The 25693-nt window shown below is 36.7% G+C and overlaps 1 protein-coding gene across 2 annotated transcripts in view; it reads right to left on the reverse strand.

Moving 5' to 3' along the window:
- LRPPRC (leucine rich pentatricopeptide repeat containing) overlaps positions 1-25693 on the reverse strand; it is a 97991-nt gene that overhangs the window by 48363 nt on the left and 23935 nt on the right. Inside the window, exons 15-22 of one of the 2 annotated variants that reach the window (XM_081312979.1) lie at positions 14373-14400; positions 11510-11558; positions 10359-10465; positions 10070-10147; positions 8980-9090; positions 7945-8075; positions 5920-6005; positions 4311-4518 (exon numbers count right to left, since the gene is read on the reverse strand). In XM_081312979.1, the coding sequence (XP_081169105.1) occupies positions 4311-4518; positions 5920-6005; positions 7945-8075; positions 8980-9090; positions 10070-10147; positions 10359-10465; positions 11510-11558; positions 14373-14400 (798 nt within the window). Of the gene's footprint in view, positions 1-4310; positions 4519-5919; positions 6006-7944; positions 8076-8979; positions 9091-10069; positions 10148-10358; positions 10469-11509; positions 11559-14372; positions 14401-25693 lie in introns of both variants that reach the window. The other variant, XM_081312978.1, reaches the window with a different exon arrangement.

Genomic DNA, 25693 nt, shown 5'->3' on the forward strand with positions numbered 1-25693 from the left:
TGGATGACAAGGAAGGAGAGCTGATGGAAAGTGAGATAAAGTCGTTAACAGAACTGTGGGGGACTGGAAAAGGAGGGAGTCTGTTTAATGAATATCAACAGGCTAGCTCTTCCAAAAACACTTTAACCAAATTGTTTCTCTTATTCCAAATAATATATACAAAAATAGAGAAAGAATTATTTGATAATCCAAATGCACTGATTTGGAAAGTTAGTTGGCAAAGAAAGAAAGCTAGAGTAAGATTGAAGGAAGCAGAAGCTTTGACCTATTAGAGGGGATTCCATAATTAGATATATGAATATGGTTAAGAATAGGTTGTTAGAAAGAGTAGTATTATTATAACTAGATAGTTAGGATTTGTAATCAGAATATTATATCTTAGTATGAAAAGGGAAATAAGAACATGTTAAGAACTTTGAATAAAGGATGCTTTTGGTTGCCCAAATACAACTTGTTTCAAAATTATAAATGATTGGGATAGTTAGAACATGGATGGGAAATTAAAATTGAAAAAATCAAAAATAGGATATGGATTAAATAAGTGGAAATTGAGTGCAAATGCAATTAAGATATGCTTTGGCTAGAAAAGATATTTTAAACTGATATTATTGATATTATTAGAAAAATGTAACAAATGTTGATATGCAATTGCATGTTTACTAACAGTAATAAGAATTATATTTGCTTAATGTAGAAAAATGGTTATTACCAGAAGAAAAGAGGATGTAGGGGCAGGTGTAATAGTGGACTTAGTTGGAGGAAGCTTATATGTAGCACAGAATTACTAATGGACTCAGTCATCACATTGTCCATTGAGCACTTGTATGTGAAAATATAAAATTAATAAAACATTTATATATAAAAAAACCACAACCATTTGCAAAGAGTTCCTGGACAGAGCTGGATTTGTGCTACAAAATAAAAAATGGGGAGGGGGAGAGTATAAAGCAGCCAAGGGGTGGCAGAGTGCAGGATGGTAGATCCTCTCCAGTGGCAGAGCACACAATGACAGAAGGCCAAAAGGACACCGAGAGATATTGTCGGGGAGTTGCAGTGCCTCTGTGGTTATAAGTGTGAGCGGGCAGTCAAGTGCCCAAATTCTGATCACATCACTGTGGGGCACTGCAAAGGAAGTAATTTTGGGCACTTTGTAGGCCCCTTCATTCAGCACCCCTGTGACTTCAAACAGTCACTGAATGAGTGGTCATAATAAGTCAAAGACGACCTGTATGTTCCCTTAAGTAGCACCATCATGTCAAGAAACCTTATTGCCTTATTAGCTTTCATAAAAATTCTTTGTTAAGAGCTCAGAAAAAAATGCTATAAATATATTCAGTCAAAGAGGGCGGGAGTAGCAAGAAATTTCACAATGTCAAGTATGCCCAAATAAAATAAAAATATGAGCTATCATTTGTAAAAGATTCTTTAAAAAATTAAAAAGACCAAAAGCTTACGAAATATTAAGGGGAAAAAAATAAATGAAATTTCCTCAAGATCTTTCAAAATTTTAGCCTTTTCCAAAATTGAGGTAAGCCATGCTGCAGTACATGAAATAGCCATGCACTAATATTTTCAAGGGAAGCCCTCACCACGGTAACTTCAGCAGAATGAAACTGACCATGAACATATCAGAAGTCCTTCCTTATGTTATCTCTTCTCAGAGATCTAATGTGTTTAGACAGGGGTCTTCAAACTTGGCTACTTTAAGACTGGTGGACTTCAACTCCCAGAATTCTTCAGCCAGCCAGGGGTTTGAAGACCCCTGTGTTTGAACATCTGATTATACCATTGTAAAGCGTTTCATATATTTGCAGTTGTACTCAGTTCACTATATGAAGATAACTCTTCAACATTTTTTATAAAAATTACATACTTTTTATTTGCCATTTAAGAACTCATTGGGAAATGGCAGTTTAGACATCTATTTAAATAGCAAAATAATGCTGAGAGTGTCAGATGTCCTGGTTGAATACAAATATTATTTCTGGTTCCAACAGCCCCCCCCACACTTTTGCTAAAGGGGAGCTTTCCCAGGACTGCCACAAACCTGTCTAGATATCATCAACCTTACTCCAGAAAATGTAGGAACAGAAAGGACTTTAAAAAAAATCTGATTAGAAGGTGATCTAATAAGCTTGAATAACACACTTTCACTTACACATTTTAAAAGTTTTGCCATGCCTCTGTGGTAAGCCAAATTATTGCAATAGTATATGAAAAAGATCTTTGGAGACACTGGAGGGTGTGGAGGAGTGTGATGCTGCCTAAGAAACAATCAGGTAAGAAACAGCATAGCCTGGAACTGCAAAATGGACAGGGCAAGAGGTTTGTAAAGATTGTCACTAGTTTTTCAGGCTGTAAAGGAGATGGCAGAAAAATTGTATTTCCAGACTTTCAAGATTCTGTTAATATAGCTTTATGATAAGTAGAATTAGCTTATCTGGTCATATTTCATATCTGGTCTAGCTGGTAAGGCTGACAATTATACATACTACCACAGAGTAGTGTGAGCCATTGAGAAGCTGCCCCATCTTGACAAAACTGAATGCAGATACCTATATGACATGTACAACTAATAAAAAGATCTTGCCATATATTCAGAGAGGCAGTATACATTGGAAAACATGGAGGGGGGTGTCAGTGGATATGTTCCCCTTGATAGAACCTCTGACTCTGGATTTTACACCAAGAACAGGAATGAGAACCAATTTGGTGTAGTGCTTAAGGCACAGACTGGAAATTGGGAGTGTGTGAGTTCTAGTCCATTTTCAGCATGGAGCTAGCTGGATGACTTTGGACCAAACACTCGACTTTTAAACCCATGAAAATAATCTCAAAAGTTGGGGGGTCGTCTTATACGCCCAGTCGTCTTATACGCCGGAAAATAGTACATAAATCAATTGAGCGCCCCCGTTCTTGCAAAGCAACTTCAAGTGGGAGCAAGAGTGCTCCTTAACAGCCGGGGAGTGCGCGCGTGCGCAGGACTGCCCTGTCGGCTCCCGCCCGACGCCGGATGGCTCCGCCGATGCTGCTTCAAGAGGGAAGAGCGTGAGGTGCCTGCCATGGCTCCCCGAGGACTCCTTAGGAGCCGGGGAGCGTGCGCGTGCACAGGACTGCCCTGCCGGCTCCCGCCAGATGCCAGCCTGCCCTGCTTCCTACACAGTGATAGGGGAGGGCGTGCCTTCCCGGGCTCGCTGATTTTCCGGCGTATAAGACGAAAAATCTTGAAAATCATCTCAAAAGTTGGGGGGGGGGTGTCATCTTATACGCCCAGTCGTCTTATACGCCGGAAAATATGGTAATTTTTTCCCTCACTGTACCTTGTATTTGAAAGATATCTGTTCGTAATGGACTGCATTCTCCTGTGAATTACATTTTATGGTTTTAATTATTTAATTTGTTTTTAAGTGTGCTAGCTGCCCAGAGACATATAAGTGAGATGATGGACAGCAGTATAAATTCAATGAATGAATAACTATTGCAGCTTGACTAAAACTCTTTTTAGTGCAATGGCGTCATATAAAATTGGGAATTAAGAAAATATTGTAGATGGTTTAACACACACATCTTCAACAATTTGGGAAACACAGAATTAGGATTAAGGAAGTTGCTATATCCTGTTTTTTGCAATCTACATTCTGCATTGTTGGTTCTTTTTACTAAGGTCTCTGGACATGCTCAGTGAAGAGGAAGCATACCCCACCTTAACATTTGGGAGCAAGATGAAGTTTTAGATTGAAATGAATCCAAAGTATAATTGTCAGCCTTCCATATTGTTTCCCACAATAGGGTTGTTCAGGGACTTTGCTGCTCATGCCAACCTCTTAAATCAGTAAATGTTTGTTGATGAAAATTAAAAATGGAATATTCCACCAGAGTTGCTTTGCAACTGTTTACCAACCATCCTAACATTGCACAAAGGAAACTAAATAGATATATCTATGCTGGTCATCAGGAAGTAAGCTAGACTCAGACCCAAAGTGCTTGTGGCACTTTTGGAGATTAGAGTAGTGGGAACACCAATAATTCTTAAGAGAATGCAGCAATCTGAAACATCTTCTGCTTCTTTAATATTATTAGGTTCAGAAAATGGAAGCAATACTGATAACCTAAAAGATATGATGGTCATGATGACATAACAACAATAACAGCAGCAACAGCTGTTAATTATTGGATTTAATGAGTTTCTCTAAATATAGGCTTGTAGAACTGCAGTATAAAGAAGGCATGTAAAGATTGTTGTGTAAAATGTAAACACGAAAGTACGTTTCTTTGCTTCTTTAGTTAAAAACAGGTGTCAACCAACTTACCTCTTCAAGTGAACAGTAACGAGGGGCGAACACAATTTTACAGAAGACTCTGGTAACAACAGGCCTACCATAGCCTCATGCAGCTGATTCACCTTTTCAACTTCACCTTTGAAGGCTATGCTATTAAGGATATGGAAACATTGTGTGACAGCTAAATCTTTAATACAGACGTTCTTCTCTTTCATCTCCTTGAAAATGTTAATAGCATCTATAATAAACCACAGCAAAAAAAAAACAAAAACAAAAAAAACCTTAGGTAATTTTATATACAGAAAAAAAACAAACTGCTATTAAAACAGCCTTTCAAAAACCAGCAGGGATGTAAATTCTGGTGTATAATGCCAATTTCAAGTTAATTACTACTTGCATTTCTAAACGAGACTACAATTATGAACCCACAAAGCATGGTTTTATCATTTTGCTGCAACTTTGACTACAAATTACACATGGGAACTGTGAGCCCACTCTGCACCACATAACCCTGTAGAGTCTGCCCTATAGCAACAAGATCCTGCTAAATGGATGCTTTTATCGTTTGGTGCTAACATCTGCTAAATCACACCATTGTTTCTTCGGCAGATGGCTTGTCACGAGGCCAAATAATAAAGATGTGTTTACACTTTATATAGAACCAGACTAATGGTCTGATACCGATAGGGCCTGTTTGCTGTGTCGATACTAATTAGCCAAGGAGAGCCAATGAAAGCTTTCTAAGAGACTGCATGTTAAAACATTAGGTTCATTAATCTTCATTAGAAAGGCAGAAACAAACATTTTCATATATGGAATAAGAGCATTTTTGTAATGTTCTTAATTACTGCACAAGCAAAATGTTTTGACTACTTTATATAAAAGCATCTGTTGAAATATTTCCTGTAGCATGGTATGGGCTTTTGAAAGCTTGACATAATAGCACCTTTTTAATTGTATAGGTATCTGATCTAAATATCAACTCCTTTTATGAAAATAACCACTCTAAAACATACGTACACAATATGTACATTATACACACACACACCCTTTACTCTTTCAAATAAAGAAATTTAGCATAAATTGTCTAACAGAATCTCATATTCGAATTCAATAGTCATTGTCAGAGTATTTTCTTCTAATTAACTATGCCAATAATTTACAGATTACAAGTCTTGTAACACACAATTTTAAGACGTAATCCTATAATGTATTTCTTTTAAAAAATCATTTTTTTCTCCAAGAGTGCTTAGACACTTTTCAAAGAGGTTATGTTTACAGGCTTTATACTCAGGCTTCACACCTTCTTAAAGAAAAACAAGGCCATTAGTCGAGGCACATACACAATTTGTGCCATAAGTCATGATCTTCAAACTCAATCCTAACAGCAGTGCTAATAAAAACTAGCGGCAGAAATGCAAAAAGCACTGAGCTGTGTAAATGTAAATGACAAGCTTGCCAGTCCATTAAAACTAATGGCCTACATTGTCCAAGTATCTCTGGTTGAATTCACATGCAAATTTAGATGTAAAATGTTCAAGCACTTTGTAGGACATGATATACCATTAATATTTTTATTCTGGTGGCAAGATATATGTATTATATAACAGTAATATACATTGAAAGAAAGCATGCTTACCATCCAGTCTTTCATGTTTCACCAAAATTTTAATCAATTCTAGGTAAGTGCTTAATTCAAGAATATCAGATGAATCTTTACGGCAACTAAAGTATATAAAAAATAAATCAATTCTTATGTCATATTGGAATAATCTCAATCCACAAGCTGATACATGTTCACCTAGAAATACTACATGGGATGAAATAGTCCCAGTAACTGGATAAAATGATAATATTATTGCTGAAACATTAAGATACTAATAGAAGCATATTTCTTTGAAGAAATCAAATTAAATCTCTTTTTAAAGAAAGAAAATACTGTATATTGTAAGACTTACGTAAAATATGTACAAAAAGAGAAGGCACACTGAGGTACAATACCAAGCAACACTATTAATGAGCTATATCAGTTAACATGAACTAAGATCCCACTGACATCAAATGTCCATTATATTTATAATTGCACTAGGACCCAAGTACAAGTAAGCTTATGCTAGCTGAATTTAATGACACTTATGTGTATGGATTGGGATTACCACTGCTGAGTGATGTGGTTGTAAAACATGGTGTCAAGTGATTGCATTGCTTAGTGATGACCATCCTAACAGTCCTAGGTGTTGTTGTAATCTCAAGAGGTATGGGACATTAAGCAGGAAGGTGTGTGAATCCCAGGTAAGGAGTGGATGGATGTTGTTGGGGCCCTGGTGCGGGCTACATGCTAGTTGGAGGAAGTGGGGTGTTTCAGCACCATGAGAGCACAGGAAGACCGCAAAACGTAAGACCGAATGAGCACAGGAAAGCCAGGAAAGATTTTGTCATGCCTCTGTTTGAGCCTGAATCTGCTGAGGAAAATGAGCTGGAACTGGAGCCTATGGAAGTTGAGGGAGAGGTGTCTGTGGCTTCAGAGGGATGTGGGGAAGAGCAGGCCGAGGCAGGCCAGGGCCTTTTAGGATTGGGACAGGATCCTAGAGCATGGAGAGTGGAGAGAAGGAAGGCACAATGCAGGCTGGCTCAACTACTCGGGAGGAGAGCACCCCACCCCTCTCCACAAGGCACACCTGGAGACTGAGACTTAAGGAGACGCTGTGGAAAGGGGCATTTGTGAGGAACAAACACTGATTTCTTGAAGTTTTGTGTGCTGTTGCTGATCTTGGAAACAACTCTCTGATCTCTTATTCTGTGTTGTGGTTTCTGCTTGGAAACCCTGAAACTCTTGACCATTGGGCTGGCTGACAAACTTGATTTGGTGTTCAAAGACCTCGGATTGAATTTTGGCTTCTCTTCTGAAACTGCTCAGGCAAGCTTGTATTTCCACAGACTCATTAGATTTTGGATGTACGTTTCATTCCTTGTTATCTACATGGCCTTGAGTAAGTGACTTGCAATCTTCCCTGCTGGCTTCCCCATTCTCTTTATTTGCGGGAGACTGGTAGGGAAGCTTAGAATTGTTAATAAAGTTTCTTATGCTGAATCACAATCTTTTAATGCCAAAATAACCAAGGGAAAATCTTAAACCATTTTAGTTTATTATACCTATTTGTTTTAATTTAAAACAAGTATCTCAAGAGTACATTTTAAAAAAAACTAAAAAGAGAAAATGAAGTGCTGAAAAGCACTTTGCTCCTTGACAATTCAGTTATTACAAGTTTTAGCTGGGAGCTAATTGTCACAATCAAGTTGCTACCATTTGAAATTATTAAAATACCACTTACAAGAATTGCAGTAATCTGTACTGTAGATGTATTACTAATCCAGAATCTAAATCTAGATACCAAGATGGATTCTAAGACTTCATCAGAAATAGATTAAAATACAATACAGAGTAATATGAGCGCAAATCACTAACAAAAATGCTGGCACAAGAACGATTGTGTAATCATGACAGCTTACACAAACCATTTTGAATTTCAGCAGAAAATATTTTGTGTGGGATAAGCTAATTAAAAATGTATGGGGGGTTTGATAATATTCAACCTACTTAATTCAATAAGGTCTGTGTATCAGCATAAATCTCTGTGACATCTTTCAGTGCCAGTGTACTTACAATTCTTCTTTCAAGTTCATTGCTTCCTCTACATTATTATTTTGACAGCATAGGCGTATTAAGGCTCCATAGCCCACAAAATTCATGTCGAATTCATATTTGGCTTTTACTTCAAGAGCTTTTTGCATATTCTAGAAGGAACATTAAGCAAAAGAAAAAGACTAGAAAAAGAAAATCAACATGACATTTTATATTCTACTAGGAAATTACATTTATTTATATATGCTTACACTTTGCACTGCTTCCTAGCAATTCATATGCTTTACATTTGTGTGGATATGAACATTTTATAAATTAGTAAATAGTTTAAATATGTCCATTATAGACTTTTACCCTGTATTGCAATATATGCTTCCACTGATTTCTGAAGTTCTATACAAAAACATGAATTACAGTTGGATGCCTGCTAATGAAGACAAGAACCTCTGCATCTCAGAAAGCTTTTCTTCAAGAAAATAAATGGAATTTCAGCCCCCACATTAACCACCTTTTAATATTTGACTTGCAAATTATTACACACGTATCAGTTGCTTGACAATCTAGTTTTAAGAGACCAGAGCCGTGGCTTGAAAGGACACTTGGCATGTATGATAAACCTTTCACAGCTGTTACTATCATTCATTTTGCAGATTACCATTAACAGACTTCCACAATCTCAAAACATGTCATTCACAAGGTAACTAAAAATCAGTACTGAGAGTTTTTTCCATAATTTTTTAATACCTTAGATCTGCAAGGAGCAAAACTGAAATCCAGAAGACATTAGTGTTCCTTAATCACCTACATGAATTTGCAGTTTGACAAGAAACAAACACATGTAAATGCATTTGTTCATTTTGAGCTCTAATGACTTTTATAACCTCTCCCTAAGTCTCTTCCCACCTACCTATATGAGGTCTCCTGTGGCTAGGATTTGTATTTTACTTAGGTTACTTTGTAAAGTGTCATTTATACTGATGGTGCTATACAATTAGAAGTACTTAAATTTACTTATCACATTTTGTTAATAAAATAAACAAATCTGCTGAAAATTACCTTTTCTGAACACAGAGCAACTATAAAGTTCTTTAGAACATCTCCAATGGGTTTGTTTTCAGCTTTAAGTTGTTGAAGTTTCTCCTCCAAATTATGTGAACTAATCAAGGACTAAGGTAAAAGGATAGAAAGGTATTTAAATGATGTTTTATAATAAAACAAATCCCAGCAACAATGTGTATTATTGACATTTATACTGGAATATTTTTATATTTGCAGCAGTTATGTGCAAAGTACAAAGGAAAACCTAATGTTACACTTTTGAAAAATGTTTTTCTGTTATCTCAGTTGTGAGAAATGACATTGAGTTGTATCAGTCATGTACTGCTCTAGGATTCATACTGGTCTTAAATAGGCTTCTGCCACTGGAATAGGTCCCCCATTCTTCTTTGTTCTCTGTGTAATTCCAATGCAAGTGAGGGCAGGCTAATTTTTATATTCCTTCATCTTCTGCATCAGCATGGTATAAACATGGCCTGAAATTCTTAACTGTAAATAGCTCTATCCTTAAGAGGAAACTAAGTCATAGCAACAGAGCATTTAAGGTTTCAAAGTAATTTATGGAAAATTCAGAAATACCAGGTAGAAAGTCCTCAACTAATGCATATTTTTTACTATTGCTAGGATCGAAACTCCTTTTTTTAAAAAAAAAAATAATGGAATTTTCTGTACCATTAAAATTGAAAGCCATGTATTCTGGTTACATAGGAAAATTATTTAATGCTAACATATTTAAATTGTGTACATACGCTTAATAGCTGCTCATCAGAAGCCAATAAAATTACACCATAAAATATAATCAATGGCTTGATGTGCTTATGATAAATTAAAAACTCAATAAATGTGTGGTTTTGTTTTGCTATTAAGATTGCTATCAACATTTATGAGTTGCTCTGTCTTATTTGTCTCCTAAAACTTTAGCATTCTCTGTCTAAAATAGGCTTCCACATTTCAGAAAAGGATTAAATAAAACTAATTTTATACATCAGACATATTAATTTTTAAGACAACTATATATTTGGAATGAATATGCTTGTATATATGTATGTTTTATATAATTATATATAAAATAACATTTGCTATTACAGACCTTAATTAAACTGGGAGTGTTGTATTCAGTCAGCAGTTTGCGAATACCTTTGTAGTAGGCAGGAAGAATTGTTATATTCTGTAGGAAGAGGTGGGGAAAATCATGTGTTTTAAAAATACAACCAAACTGGAAAAAAAATCTGTTACACAAATTTCAGACATAATTTAAATCTCCAACACTTGCATGCCATTGACAAGTGGTCTGGCTGTACTTAAAAGCTGCAATTTCAAATCTAATAGATACATGTCAGGAAGGACGGGCATTATGTAGCAAAAAAATGAAATAGTACCATCTTCTGCAGCTGATGGAAGTATTGTCTCAACTGCTCCTCCTTGTCCTGTACCTCTGAGTCAGTCATGTTGTCAATCAAGGAATAAAGAAAACGGCCAACATTTTCTGCTAGGTGGGGGTGGGAGGAAGACAAGAGAAAGCATTCTACTAAAATTACTGACACTGTCATGTTATCAAGATTAATTTATAAGAAATCATTTTGGTGTGAGATGTCACCCTGATGAGAGGCTCTGAAATGGCAACAATGATCACTGAGGCAAGAGATTATGTGGTTTGGGAGCACATATCTAACTGGTGAGTGAAAGGAATATTAATTATTTTCAAACCGAATGACAGCTTTTCAGAACAAAATCTTTCTTCAGTCTATTTTTCCAAGGCTGTGTGACAAAAGCAGCACTGCCCAGAGCCTCTCCCCCACTTTTCAGCCCACCACCCAAAAATAGTTGCCATAAATATTTTGTCATTTATTCAAAAAGAAATGGAGCTTTTTAAAGCTTCATAGGCACAGCCCCATGTATTTCTTATTATTTCCAGTGTTTTACTGAAGCTAGTGAATCAAAGACAATAAAGAATATTAAATGATACTTAGTCACCAGCTCCAATAATCCTGAGGGGAGCTGCTTATTAGCCAATGAAATTTAAGTTAACAAACGATACTGTATAGGTTAACAGTATTAATTTTGACTGAAGCATCAAGAATAATACATGAGATTCCAATAAAGAAACTACACAGTGATGTGTACTGTATTTTCTTATTACTGAAAATATGTAACTTTATTAAAACATTACAAAAAGCAATTAAATTAATAGCTTCTTAAAAATATTTGTATTAATGTCCTTGTAAAAAAGAATATTACCCCCATCTGTAAATATTTGATTACATTATCCCTGTAATCTGTTCATTTTACTTACTATATAAGCATCTCAAGTAGATTTTTCATTAAAAAGAAAAAAAACAACACTAATAAAATCTCATGGATTCCACAAAATATACTGTGATCATCTGGGTAAATTTTTTACCCAACATGTTTTCAAATTTCACTTTCAAAAAGAAATAATCAATGTTTACAGTTGTAATCCCTCAAACCTATCATTACCCAGAAGAACGGATTTGTGGATAAGTTACAATCATAGAAATTGAAACTCTACCAGTTTCTTGTACAGCCTTCGGTTCCTCCATATACAACAGTTCTGTTATCTGGTAAGACAGAATAATCGTACATTGCAGCAAGAAAAGCAAGCAAGGGCAAATAGTAACTGAAATTGAATTCTACAAATAACAAAGCAGCTCTCTACTAGCATTATTCTGTGCCACATCATAGCAATTTATTTTTTTAAAACAAAAGCTTTTAGTATTTTCTAAACACTGCACAACAAAGATATACTGAAGTTCAGAAATATGATCTCCATGATTTAGTTCATGCATTTTACCATCACAAGTGATCATAAAGGGAAAAAAATTCTTGAAGCAATCAAACACTATTGTTTAGAAGTTTAAAATTCAGGATCTATATAATTTGCTATTGTTATTTACAAATTAATTTTAACAGGAAGTTGCACTGTGCCTAACAGACTTTATTCCATTTAAGTATTTAGCAACAGCATAGTACCAAGTACTTGATGTAACAGTTAAAAAGAATTGGAGGGAGTGAAACAAAAGAACTATTCCTTAAAACCTGATGGCTGATAGTAACCAAAGTATCTAGCTAGTGACTATTTAATCAGCTATTAAACTTGAAAGATTTTTCTTAAACTTGATTACCCTTCTCCCCAATTACTATCAAGGGAACAATATTTTCCACCTCCATTAACATCCATTTTAATGCACTTTTTCTGGCAACTCTGACCAAAAAATATGATGTGAAAGAAATTTCAAGATATTTTACTTGCCTTTACTGACTGCTTGCCTTATATGCCATTTATCTCCAGTTATTAAAATATTGGAATTACTTTATAACCTTCCTACATAAATCTAATTAATAAATGGGAATGCTTTCTTCTCACTACTCATCTCTTTATACATAATTAACAAGAACAATTACACTGACAGACAGCCATATTGGCAAAAAAAAACCACAACAACAACTCCTAGTCCTTTTTGTATACAGACCGTTTTAAACGTTTCCAAGCAACAATTTCCCCTAGTCCCTTAGGGGCACCTTTCAGTATGAAAAAAATGGGAGGGCATCATGACTGGCCAAATTTCTGTTCGTTAGAAGGTGTCACACTTCTTACAACAGACAAAAAGAACAAAGGTAGGCACTATAAGCCAAACTAAGCACAGCTTCTACAATTCCTTCTAGCCACCCTTTCACCAAGACCGGCCATACAAAGGATATGCATTTTCTTCTGTTTAGTGAAGTGTGTGTTTGGGCATGTGAGGTATCATTTCCCCCTCATGTTTATCTGTCCGTGTTTATAGGGATGAGCTGGAAAGCTCAAGGCCTCACAGAGGGAGAAGGGAGGGAGCTTAGAATGGAGTAGTTGCCAACATTTTAAGCAAGCTGCCCAACTTCCTTTCTTACTGGGATGCACCAGAGATATTTTTTTCATAAAATATTTTTCTCCAAAGTCCCAGGCCAATTTCAGATATGCTATCTCTTTTGCCAGTTTATCCCATCATCACAAATTTGGTTCAAATCCTTTCAGGTTTAAAAGGTGGGTAAAACTAATGGGCAGAGACCTGAGTTCCTTTGTATATTTTCCCCCCAATATTTCAGTGGTTTGGAAACCACTGATCTGGAAAAGAATAAAAAGGGGGAGCACTGGAAATATCAATTAGAAACCAACAAAGTTTGAAAAATTTCTTTTATCAAGAAGGCTGCATAATAAAATAAAAAAAATTATTCAAGTAAACACCTCAATGAGTTTAGGTAATACTAAAATACAATATGTTGTTTGAATCTACAGTAAAAGAAATGTATTTTGTAATGAATATTTTATTATCCTTAATTTGTTACTAAAATATTAAAGCAAACATGCCAGGTAAGAGTTACAGCAAGGGTAACCATTTGAAAAAGCAAAATATGTCCATTTTTAGAAAGGAGAAGACACAACTCATTAAATCCATGTTTTAAAAAAATCTTCCTACTATCAAAGTCAATGGGGAAACCGGCAGGTCGTCACAAATGGCATCCATGTGATATCGCCTTTAATGAAGAGGCACGTTTCACTTGACGATGGCAACTGGGAGTGCCAGAATTTCCATCACTAAGGGGTAAGATTACATGGCATCGTGCTTTATGTTGTTTAGTGATGGAATTTCCAGCCCAATTGCTGACAAGAACTACTTGTATTGAAAAGGCCTTTCAAAAATAGTTTTAACATTTTTATTTCCTAATTATTAAAAATGAAGCTACAAAATATTAATTTTAAAAAAAGTCAGCTATGTTTACACCTAAATTTTTTCAAGGAGAAGCTGCTACCAAACTTATTACTAGTTGCTTTAACTTTAATAGTGGTTTTGGTCTTTGAAAAAAATATTAATGGTATAGGCATTTTTACATAGATAACTCTTTATATGTTTTTTTTAAAAACAGAATAATTGATAAAGAAATTTTCCAAAACTTGCTGGGTTTTTATACCATCAAGTATTTACAACTAGCACTTGGGATGTCTCTTATAAAGACAATAATTGTTGCCCCTACAAGAAATCTTTATCCCTGACCATGAACAATAAAACTAATGTTTACTTAATAAATACCATTTCTACATTAATATGAATTCAGTCACAATTCTATCTTCCATAATGTGAGCAAAATATTATAAATAGTATAAAGCATTTGAAAGATCAAATACAGACAAGGAAAAGTATTAATTACATGCTTAATTTTTCCCACTGAGATCAAAAGGAATTAAAAATATTTAACTTTAGATAAGTCATAACAATTTAAAATGCTTCACATAGATGTAGTAAAAGATTAGACTTACATCTGAAATATTTATTTATTGTATTGTTCCAATACTGTGCACCCAAATAATTCCCCATTGACACTTAGCTGTCTTTACTTACCTTGTTCCAAAGATCAACATCAGCACACCTGCAGAGGGCAGCAGAAGATAATAAATTGAAAATACAAAAAATATATATTATTGCTTTTGAAAGCTCAATACAACTGAACAGGTTATAACATGGGTTCAGATTTGCTTAAGTGAAGAAAGTTAAGCAATAATTGACATATATATTTTAGCATAAACCTTTCTTTACAAAATGATTTTATTATATTTATAGACAACTACCACTGATGTTTTTGTGGTAATGTTGGAGTCTATAATCTTATTGCATTTCAAAATACATGCAATCTGCGTAATCTCTTGTTTGTACCACACATCGCCTGTATTTAATACATTTTTCCCATCATGAAATTTACTTTATTTTTGTATCACCAAAAATTATACTGTATGGAATTTTCTTGTAGAACAATGATTGCTTTTTAAAATTAGTAAAGATACTAATTCTATTCAAAGTTATATAACAGGAGCCTTCACCATGTGAGCAAGCCTCACCCCATAATATCATGAAAATAATAAACTTATCTCTGGAAACAAAAACATTTAATGTCTCTCATACAAGTAAATAGGCATACAGTTGTAACCAGTGCTTTTTTTGTAAAAGAAAAAGGTGCCGGAACTCACACATGTCATACAACCTGCCTTGCCTACCCTACAAGGTTCCATCCAAAAAAGGTGCCGGAACTCCGTTCTGAGCGTTCTATGAGAAAAAAAGCCCTGGTTGTAACCAGGAATGTCTGCAGGATATTGAGCAATGCCACAAAGGGACATCACTTATTTTACTTCTGTTGAAAGAAATAAAATAGCTTATTTTAATCATGGATTAAAATAAGCTATTTTATTTCTTTCAACAGAAATATCGTATTTGATGACTGCTGGATTAAATATATAATGTAAAATATTTCTATACTCCTGTTTCTCAGATATGCTTTCTAAATGTTTACAACAAATTTATCTGCTTTACCCTAGAATTTGTAATGCCTTGGGCACAATGCCAGCTTTGTGCAAATCACTTTCTCTCAGCCCTAGAGACTGAACCACATCTGAAACCTTGCCCAGAAAACTGCAGGGACTAATCCAGGTAGTTGCCACATTAATCCTTCTCTTAATGAGCGCAATCCTGGCATTGTTGTTTATGGTTCTTAAGTGATCCCATGGGTCATTAAGCAGACAGACTCCCAGGAAAGGAGTGCAGGGTGTCTCTGGGTGGTCTAGCACAACTCACTGTGGCCAACTCGCCACTGCTAACTTGCCATGGCCAACTCGCTGCAGGACAAGAGTTACACTAATATCAAAGATATGATGGAATAGAATCATTAATTTTTGTCCAAAGGAAGGAGAAAATGAAATGTGACAAAAATTAAAATAATGTTTTAATTATTTTAAATAATTAAATTGAATTGTTGAATTCAACATGGTGAGTTGTCCTGGGGCGAGTTGGCTGTAGCAAGTTGTCCCATTCCGGCCTCAGAGGAACAGGGAAAGGTGTGGGAGGGCCCACTCAGGAGCTGAAAATCCACCCTGCTGAAATCCAAGTCACTAGTGCATAGTCTGTGCCAATCCTCCCAGGGCTTCCCCCCATCCACTTGAAGCACTCTGCACATCTTATCATATCATGCTACCTCTCCATTTTCTGCTTTATTTTTAACTCCCTCTCATTTCTGATGGCTGGTTGAAAGAGCTGCCTGCAAAAGGATTGCAGCTCCATTCTATGCATTGATGGGAACTCTTTTGGTAAGATGCAGGAACCTGTCTGAATCCTGCTGGAGTACAGCTCCCCTCTGTGCACAGAAGAGAACTCCCTCAGCAGGGAGCAGGAACAGAGCTGACAACTTAAGAATTTTAAAGAATTTTAAAGTTATTCTTTCAACCAGACCCCAGAGACAAGAGGGAGTCCTTTTGGCAACAGTGGCAGTTTGCAAACTTCCATGCTGGCTTCCCAGGGAAGCTGGCAGAGAAGAATGCAAATGGCGATTACATGATTGTGGGGCACTTGGCAACCAGTCATAAGTGCAAATAGGCTGCCAAGTACTTAGTCTGCTATCACGTGACCAAGGAGGTAATGGTGCAATGTTTTGCAACAACCAGAAGGGCTTCACAGGCTATAAAACACCCTATAACAAGGCCATCAAAATTCCTGATCATCATTAAACCAACAGTTGTAATATCTGTATGAGAACTTATGGAAAATTGTTCATAGCATGGCTTCTGTGTTCTATGACATAGGCAGCCTAAATTTTCACATCTCTAATAAACCAGCCACTGATCCACAGCGAAAATATCCTTATCCTATCAATGACATCAAAATAGTTCAGATATTTTCAGATAACTTGCCAACTTTCCATAGTAACACTATTCAAAAATTCAGAACAAAGAATGTACTTTTAGTAAAGAGCTTAATAGTTTATTTTACACATTCACAAAGAGAGGGGGGAGGAGTGTTTAAAATGTCAAAATTGCATTCAATAATATATGGCACTATAGATGGCAGCTATTTTCTATTACAGAAATAATCCGTACCAAATTGTCCTGCTTAGGGAGACATGAAACACAGCCCTTCCCAAACTTCTACCTTAATTATTTTTTTATTACTTTGTCTTTCTCCCTGGATAAATGACAATACAATCCTAATCACTTTTACTTCAACGTGATTCAGATTTTGAAACACCTTGCCAGGAGCTAGGAGGATTTACCCCTTTAGTGATACACACATATAGTAATATAACCTGTTTTCTCTCACCTGTACCTGTCACTGTTTTCCTTGTCTGTCACTCTTTGAAATAAGATAATTTTACTTTTTTTCATCTCCCTACAATTTGCATGCAATTGCCATCCATTTCTTATTTTGCTTGTTCTCTCCACTTTGTTGTTGTTGTTAGTTGCGAAGTCGTGTCCGACCCATCGCGACCCTATGGACAATGTTCCTCCAGGCCTTCCTGTCCTCTACCATCTTCTGGAGTCCATTTAAGCTCACGCCTACTGCTTCAGTGACTCCATCCAGCCACCTCATTCTCTGTCGTCCCCTTCTTCTATTGCCCTCAATCTTTCCCAGCATTAGGCTCTTCTCCAGTGAGTCCTTCCTTCTCATTAGATGGCCAAAGTATTTGAGTTTTAGCTTCAGGATCTGGCCTTCTAAAGAGCTGTCAGGGTTGATCTCCTCTAGGACTGACCGGTTTGATCGCCTTGCAGTCCAAGGGACTCGCAGGAGTCTTCTCCAGCACCATAGTTCAAAGGCTTCAATTCTTTGGCGCTCAGCCTTTCTTATGGTCCAGCTTTCACTGCCATACAATGCAACTGGGAAGACCATAGCCTTGACTATACGTACTTTTGTTGACAGGGTGAGGTCTCTGCTTTTTAGTGTGCTGTCTAGATTTGCCATGGCTTTCCTCCCCAGGAGCAAGCGTCTTTTAATTTCTTGGCTACAGTCCCCATCTGCAGTGATCTTGGAGCCCAGGAAAATAAAATCTGTCACTACCTCCATTTCTTCCCCATCTATTTGCCAGGAATTGAGAGGGCCAGATGCCATGATCTTGGTTTTCTTAATGTTTAGTTTCAACCCACATTTTGCACTCTCCTTCTTCACTCGCAACAAGAGGCTCTTTAGTTCCTCTTCACTTTCTGCCATTAGAGTGGTATCATCTGCATATCTTAGGTTGTTGATGTTTCTTCCGGCAATCTTAATTCCAACTTTTGATTCATCTAGCCCTGCCTTTCTCATGATGTGCTCTGCATATAAGTTAAATAGGCAAGGCGACAGTATGCAGCCTTGCCGGACTCCTTTCCCAATTTGGAACCAATCAGTGGTTCCGTGTCCAGTTCTCACTGTTGCTTCTTGGCCTACATATAGGTTTCTCAAGAGACAAATAAGATGGTCTGGTATGCCCATCTCTTTAAGAACTTGCCAGAGTTTGTTATGATCCACACAATCAAAGGCTTTAGCATAGTCAATGAAGCAGAAGTAGATGTTTTTCTGGAACTCTCTAGCTTTCTCCATGATCCAGCGTATGTTAGCAATTTGATCTCTAGTTCCTCTGCCTCTTCGAAATCCTGCCTGTACTTCTGGTAGTTCTCGATCCACATACTGCTGGAGTCTAGCTTGTAGAATTTTAAGCATAACTTTACTAGCATGAGAAATGAGTGCAATGGTGCGATAGTTTGAACATTCTTTGGCACTGCCTTTCTTTGGAATTGGAATGTAAACTGATCTTTTCCAATCCTGTGGCCACTGTTGAGTTTTCCAAATTTGCTGGCAAATTGAGTGTAGCACTTTTACTGCATCGCCTTTTAAGATTTTGAATAGCTCAGCTGGAATACTGTCACCTCCACTAGCTTTGTTGTTGCTCAGCTTTTCTAAGGCCCACTTCACTTCACATTCTAGGATGTCTGGCTCGAGGTCAGTGACCACCTCATTGTGATTATCAGGGACATTAAGCTCATTCTTGTATAGTTCTTCTGTGTAATTTTGCCACCTCTTCTTAATCTCTTCTGCCTCTGTTAGGTCCCTGCCATTTTGGTCCTTTATCATGCCCATTTTTGCATGGAACGTTCCCTTCATCTCTCCAATTTTCTTGAAAAGCTCTCTGGTCCTCCCTATTCTATTGTTTTTTTCTATTTCTTTGCATTGTTCATTTAAGAAGGCATTCTTATCTCTTCTAGCTATTCTTTGGAATTCTGCATTTAATTGGGCATATCTTTCTTTTTCTCCCTTGCCTTTCGCTTCCCTCCTTTCCTCAGCTATTTGCAAAGCTTCCTCAGACAGCCATTTTGCTTTCTTGCATTTCTTTTTCTTTGGGATGGTTTTGGTTGCTACCTCTTGTACAATGTTGCGAACCTCTGTCCATAGTTCTTCAGGCACTCTGTCTATCAGATCTAATTCCTTAAATCTATTTGTCACCTCTACTGTATATTCAACAGGGATATGATTTAATTCATACCTGACTGGCCTAGCGCTTTTCCCTACTTTCTTTAATTTAAGCCTAAACTTTGCAACAAGAAGCTCACGGTCTGAGCCACAGTCAGCTCCTGGTCTTGTTTTTACTGACTGTATAGAGCTTCTCCATCTTTGGCTGCAGAGCATATAGTCAATCTGATTTCTGTGTTGACCGTCTGGTGATGTCCATGTGTAAAGCCGTCTCTTGGGTTGTTGGAAAAGAGTGTTTGCTATGACCATCGTATTCTCTTGACAAAATTCTATCAGCCTGTGCCCTGCTTCATTTTGTACTCCAAGGCCAAACTTGCCTGTTATTCCAGTTATCTTTTGGCTTCCTACTTTAGCATTCCAATCTCCCATGATGATAAGGACATCATTTTTGGGTGTTAGTTCTATAAGGTGCTGTAAGGCTTCATAGAACCGGTCAATTTCATCCTCTTCAGCACTGGTGGTTGGGGCATAGACCTGGACTACTGTGATATTGAATGGTTTGCCTTGGATTCGAACTGAGATCATTCTGTCATTTTGAGGGTTGTATCCCAGTATTGCTTTTCCTACTTTTTTATTGACTATGAAGGCTACTCCATTTCTTCTGAGGGATTCTTGCCCGCAGTAGTATACCTGATGGTCATCTGAATAAAATTCACCCATTCCTGTCCATTTTAGTTCGCTGATACCTAAGATGTCGATGTTTAGTCTTGTCATCTCTTGTTTGACCACGTCCAGCTTTCCTTGATTCATGGATCTTACATTCCAGGTTCCTATGGAGAAAGAATCTTTACAGCATCGGACTTTCCTTTCACCACCAGACATATCCACAGCTGAGCGTCCTTTCGGCTTTGGCCCAGTCGCTTCATTCTTTCTGGCGCTACTAGTACTAGCCCTCTGCTCTTCCCCAGTAGCATATTGGACGCCTTCCGACCTGAGGGGCTCATCTTCCAGCGTCATATCGTTTTGCCTTTTGGTACTGTCCATAGGGTTTTCATGGCAAGATACTGGAGTGGGTTGCCATTTCCTTCTCCAGTGGATCACGTTTTGTCAGAACTCTCTGCTATGACCTGTCCGTCTTGGGTGGCCCTGCACGGCATAGCTCATAGCTTCATTGAATTACGCAAGCCCCTTCGCCACGACAAGGCAGTAATCCATGAAGGGGCTCTCCACTTTAGTGCTGATTAATTGTTTTCTCTCCCTACAGCCTAATTCTGATTTCCTTCCTTTTTTTCCTATCTATTATTGTCTACATCAGGGGTGTCAAACGGCTGGCCCGCAGGCCAGAGCGTCATGGAGAAACCGTGCCCATCCCATTTTCGGCAATGGGAAAAAGTTCTGAGACGTTGCGCGACGTCACGTGATGTCGCAAGTTTGACATGCCTGGTCTACATAGTTTACAGTCAGGCTTCAAAAGTACTGTATAACAAAAATATAACACCCCTTCTATAAAAACCAAACATACTCTCCATTTTTGTCACTTGAACAATAATATTCCCTTTTTTGCCACAAATCTGAATTACCACCATTCTTGTCTGATTTCTATTCATTGTAGTTTTATGTTGTGAGCCATCAAGACTGTATAAAATTGTGGTAGGGTATAAACATGATAAAAAAATAATTTTGTTTACTGAGAGTAAAACTTTATGCAACCAAGGCAGTATAAACAAAGGAGAAATAAAAAGATGCAGACAGCACCAAGTAGCATATAGGTCAACCGAAAATTATAACTACTGATAAAATGCATTTATTTACATGGAACATTTCTATCTTATGCATCATTCAGTGAGTTAATAGCAATAAAAGATTTTTAGTATTTAAAAGAAAAAAAAACAGAAAAACTAAAAAGCTCCCAACAAAAATCCTTATATGTATATATTATTTGATGTTCGTGTAGTTCAATCTCTAATAAAATTAACTAAGATTAGAAAGTTTTAAGTTCAAATCTGAGTTTAGGCATAAATTTATGGGATGGCGTTATATAAAACGTATACTGTGTGCTCTAGAGTACAGACATAATACTGATTAACCTATAATAATTGTGACTAGAATTATTGTGATAATATCTATGAACCATAATATGTATATACATTTTGTGAATATTTTATATAAATATTATGATTATACTTTTTAAAACAAATGTTATTGAATATACAATTAAAAACAAAAGTGAACATGTTACAGCTTCCCTGGTTTCAACACTATTAGTATTACCTTATATAAAGGAAAAAAAATGAAAAGAAAAAAGAAAAAGGAAGTTACATTGTAGGAAAATGTGCATATAATATCAGTAAGTTTTCTAGTAAACATTCTTTCATTCGCCTACAATCTAATTAAATATCTTTCCATTCTATCCTGTAAAAGGTTTCTAAACTATCAACTAATCAGTCGGTATTCATCCCAGCGTTCCTCCTTAACTCTAGCCATTTGTACACATTGTTCCAAATTTCATAATAGTCCGTTTCGGGTTTTTTTTGATCTCCAATGTTAACCTATCTATTTCAGCGCAAGATAGGATGTTGCTTATTAATTCTTCTTCAGTAGGGGTTTCTTTCCTTTTCCATTTTTGAGCGTAAGCCAATCTTGCTGCAGTCAAAATATGCAGTATTAAGTATAAAGATCCTTTGTTGAATTTATCGTTAATAATCCCTAGTAGGAAGGTTTCAGGTTTTAGTTCAATTTTTTGTAATGTTATCTCTTCAAGCCAATTTTTTATCAGGTGCCAAAAATTTTGAGCTTTTAGACATTCCCACCACATGTGATAGTAGGTCCCGGGTAACTTTCTACATTTCCAGCATGTGAGGTTTTTTGCCTTGTGGGGGAAAGGTGCCACCTATAAAACATCTTGTATAAATTTTCTTTATAGGTGGTGGCTAGCGTTAGCCTCCTGTTCCTGTCCCATAGTGATTGCCAATTGTCTAGATCAATGGTATAGCCAAAGTTTTTGCTCCAGATTACCACTGTATCTTTAACCTGTTCTTCTAACATGTTGTTCTTAGCTGCAAAGTCGTGTCCGACCCATCGTGACCCTATGGGCAACATTCCTCCAGGCCTTCCTGTCCTCTACCATCTTCTGGAGTCCATTTAAGCTCACGCCTATTGCTTCAGTGACTCCATCCAGCCACCTCATTCTCTGTTGTCCCCTTCTTCTCTTGCCCTCAATCTTTCCCAGTATTAGGCTCTTCTCCAGTGAGTCCTTCCTTCTCATTAGGTGGCCAAAGTATTTGAGTTTTAGCTTCAGGATCTGGCCTTCTAAAGAGCAGTTAGGGTTGATCTCCTCTAGGACTGACCGGTTTGATCGCTTTGCAGTCCAAGGGACTTGCAGGAGTCTTCTCCAGCACCATAGCTCAAAGGCCTCAATTCTTTGGCACTCGGCCTTTCTTATGGTCCAACTTTCACTGCCATACATTGCAACTGGGAAGACCATAGATTTGACTATACACACTTTTGTTGGCAGGGTGATGTCTCTGCTTTTTAGTGTGCTGTCTAGATTTGTCATGGCTTTCCTCCCGAGGAGCAAGCGTCTTTTAATTTCTTGGCTACAGTCTCCACCTGCAGTGATCTTGGAGCCCAGGAAAATAAAATCTGTCACTACCTCCATTTCTTCCCCATCTATTTGCCAGGAATTGAGAGGGCCGGATGCCATGATCTTGGTTTTCTTAACATATCTTGTTCTAATAAATATTGATATATCTTTTTTATCGTTTTGTCTTCTGTTCCTAATAGGATTTTATCTAATTCTGTGTGCTTTAAATTTTTTTTTAATTCCATTTATATCCCGCCCTTCTCCGAAGACTCAGGGCGGCTTACAAGCTTAGCAGTAGCCTTCATTCTATGTATATGCCTGCTTATTAGGGCTTTCACATCCCCCCCCCAAGCGGCATTATTACAAAGTCAGCTTAATTGCCCCCAACAATCTGGGTCCTCATTTTACCTACCTCGGAAGGATGGAAGGCTGAGTCAACCTTGAGCCTGGTGGGATGCGAACCTGCACTAATTGCAGGCAGCTGGTGTTACTTAAGGAGGCATTAGCCCACTGCTCCACCAAGGCTGTATTTTATCCCGGGTTCTTTTTTATCTTTTCTGTATCATGTGTGTATTTGTAAGTAGGCCCAACATTCCAGCTCTATACCATCTTCTAATAGTGTTTTCCTTGTTTTCAGCTCTCCGTTCTCATCTAGAATATCTTTGTATGTAATTACTCTTCCTAAGTTCATGAATTTTCAGTGCATAAATATCTCCAATGTTGATATTCAGTTGGGAATTTCTATATAGTTGAATTTTTTAATTTTAGTCCACACCTCTATTAGTGCCCGTCTAATGTAGTGTTTCTTAAAGTACTGATTGCCTTGTGTTTCCCGTCTCACAGTATTGCATGCCACCCTATCTGCATGTCATGGCCTTCTAATGCTAACAATCTTCTGTTCTTTAGATTTATCCAGTCCTTTATCCACACAGATGCTGCCACCTGATAATATTTTTCCCAATTCGGGAGGTCAAGCCCTCCTCTTTCCTTTGCATCTTGTAATAGTTTAAATTTGATTCTTGGTTTTCTCCCTTGCCAGATAAATTTGGATGTAATTTTATTTAGGTTTTCAAAGAAATCTTTGCCTAATTTAATCAGTATACGTGGAATAAAAAGTAGTTTAGGGAGAATATTCATCTTGATTGTCGCTATTCTCCCCGTGAAGGAGAGCTGCAAGTTTTTCCATTTATCTAGGTCTACTGTGATTTGATCTATTAATTTATCGTAATTTTCTTCTGAATGTAATTCATCTTGCTGACAGTTGGATCCCCAGGTACCTTACCCTTTCAGATATTTGAATGTTAATTTTTCCCGCTAGCTCAATTTTTTTCTAATTTGGACATGTTTTTAACTAGCATTTTGGTTTTTTCTTTGTTGATCTTCAGCCCCGCTATATCTCTGTAATTTTCCAGAACCTGTATTAGTCTTGTTCCAGACTCTTGGGGCTCTTCTAAAATAAAAATTAAATCGTCTGTGTAGGTCTATAGTTTAAATGTCTCTTTCTTAGTTTTTAATCCTTTAATCAGCTTATCTTTTTGAATTATTCTTGTTAACACCTCTAGAGAGAGTACGAATAATAGTGCTGAAAGTGGGCAGCCTTGTCTTGTACCTTTTTGTATTGGAAAGCTTTTTGTTAATTCTCCATTTATAATTACTTTTGCTTCTAGTTTACAGTAGATTGCTTTAAACATGTTTATGAATCTTTCCCCAAATTCCATATATTTAAGTTGGGTCAACATAAAATTCCATTTGACATTGTCAAATGCTTTCTGAGCATCAACAAAAATCAATGCCATTTGTTTTTCATTGTGTGATTCATAATATTCTAGGGTGTCTAATATAATCCTAACATTGTGTCTTATTTGTCTTTTGGGTAAGAAACCATTTTGGCCGGTATGGATAAATTCAACCAAGTATCTTTTTAATCTTTCTGCCATTATAGTCATAAAGATCTTGTAATCCGTATTCAATAAAGAAATAGGTCTATAGTTTTTAATGCAGGTCAAATCGGAGTTTTCTTTAGCAATTAGCGAGATGCTTGCTTCTTTCCATGAATTTGGGATTTTTGCTACTTTTAATACTTCATTAAATGTGTCCAATAAAGTTGGGCCCAAAAGTTCCTGAAGGTTCTTGTATATTTCAGACAGTAGTCCATCAGGACAAGGCGTTTTGTTACTTGTTTTTTAATTGCTTCTATAATTTCCTGGGGTGTTATGTCTTAGTTTAATATATTTTGAAATTCTTGGGTACCTTTGGCAAGTCCACTCATGAGGCATTGTAATATTTTTCCCTCACTGATCTTTTCATCATCTTTATAGAGGCTTTTAAAAATTCGTACGTTACATGTTTTTTTTCTTCATTTTGGTATACCATCTCCCCTACTTCGTTGCAGTTTACTAATCCATCTTTTATCTTTTTGTTTTTTCAATCTGTAAGCCAACCATCTCTCGGGTTTATTTGCATGTTCAAAAATTTTTTGTCTGATGCTTTTTATTCTTTGTGCCATTTCTTCCTTTTCTATAACATTCAGTTTATGCTTGTTTAAATCTAGTTGTCTTTTTAGATCCCTACATTGTGGGGTTTTTTTGTAGTTCCGTTTCCAGTTTTTTGTGCTCGTCCTCTAAACTTTTTTGATATTGCCTTTTCTTTTTATTTTCATTGGCCATATATGCAATTGCGGTTCCTCTCATGACTGCCTTGGCCGTATCCCATAAGTTTTGGATGTTAGTCTCCTTTTTCTTATTCATCTGGAAGAATATCTGCATTTGTTCTTCCATCTTATACTTAAATTATTTTTAGTTTAAGATTGCCTCCTTGTTGTTGTTTTCTGTCCTTTCCATTTAATTATAATGGGATTATGGTCTGCCCATGTATTAGT

The sequence above is a fragment of the Vipera berus genome, assembly GCF_964194415.1.
Source record: "Vipera berus genome assembly, chromosome: 1".
Classification (NCBI taxonomy): domain Eukaryota; kingdom Metazoa; phylum Chordata; class Lepidosauria; order Squamata; family Viperidae; genus Vipera; species Vipera berus.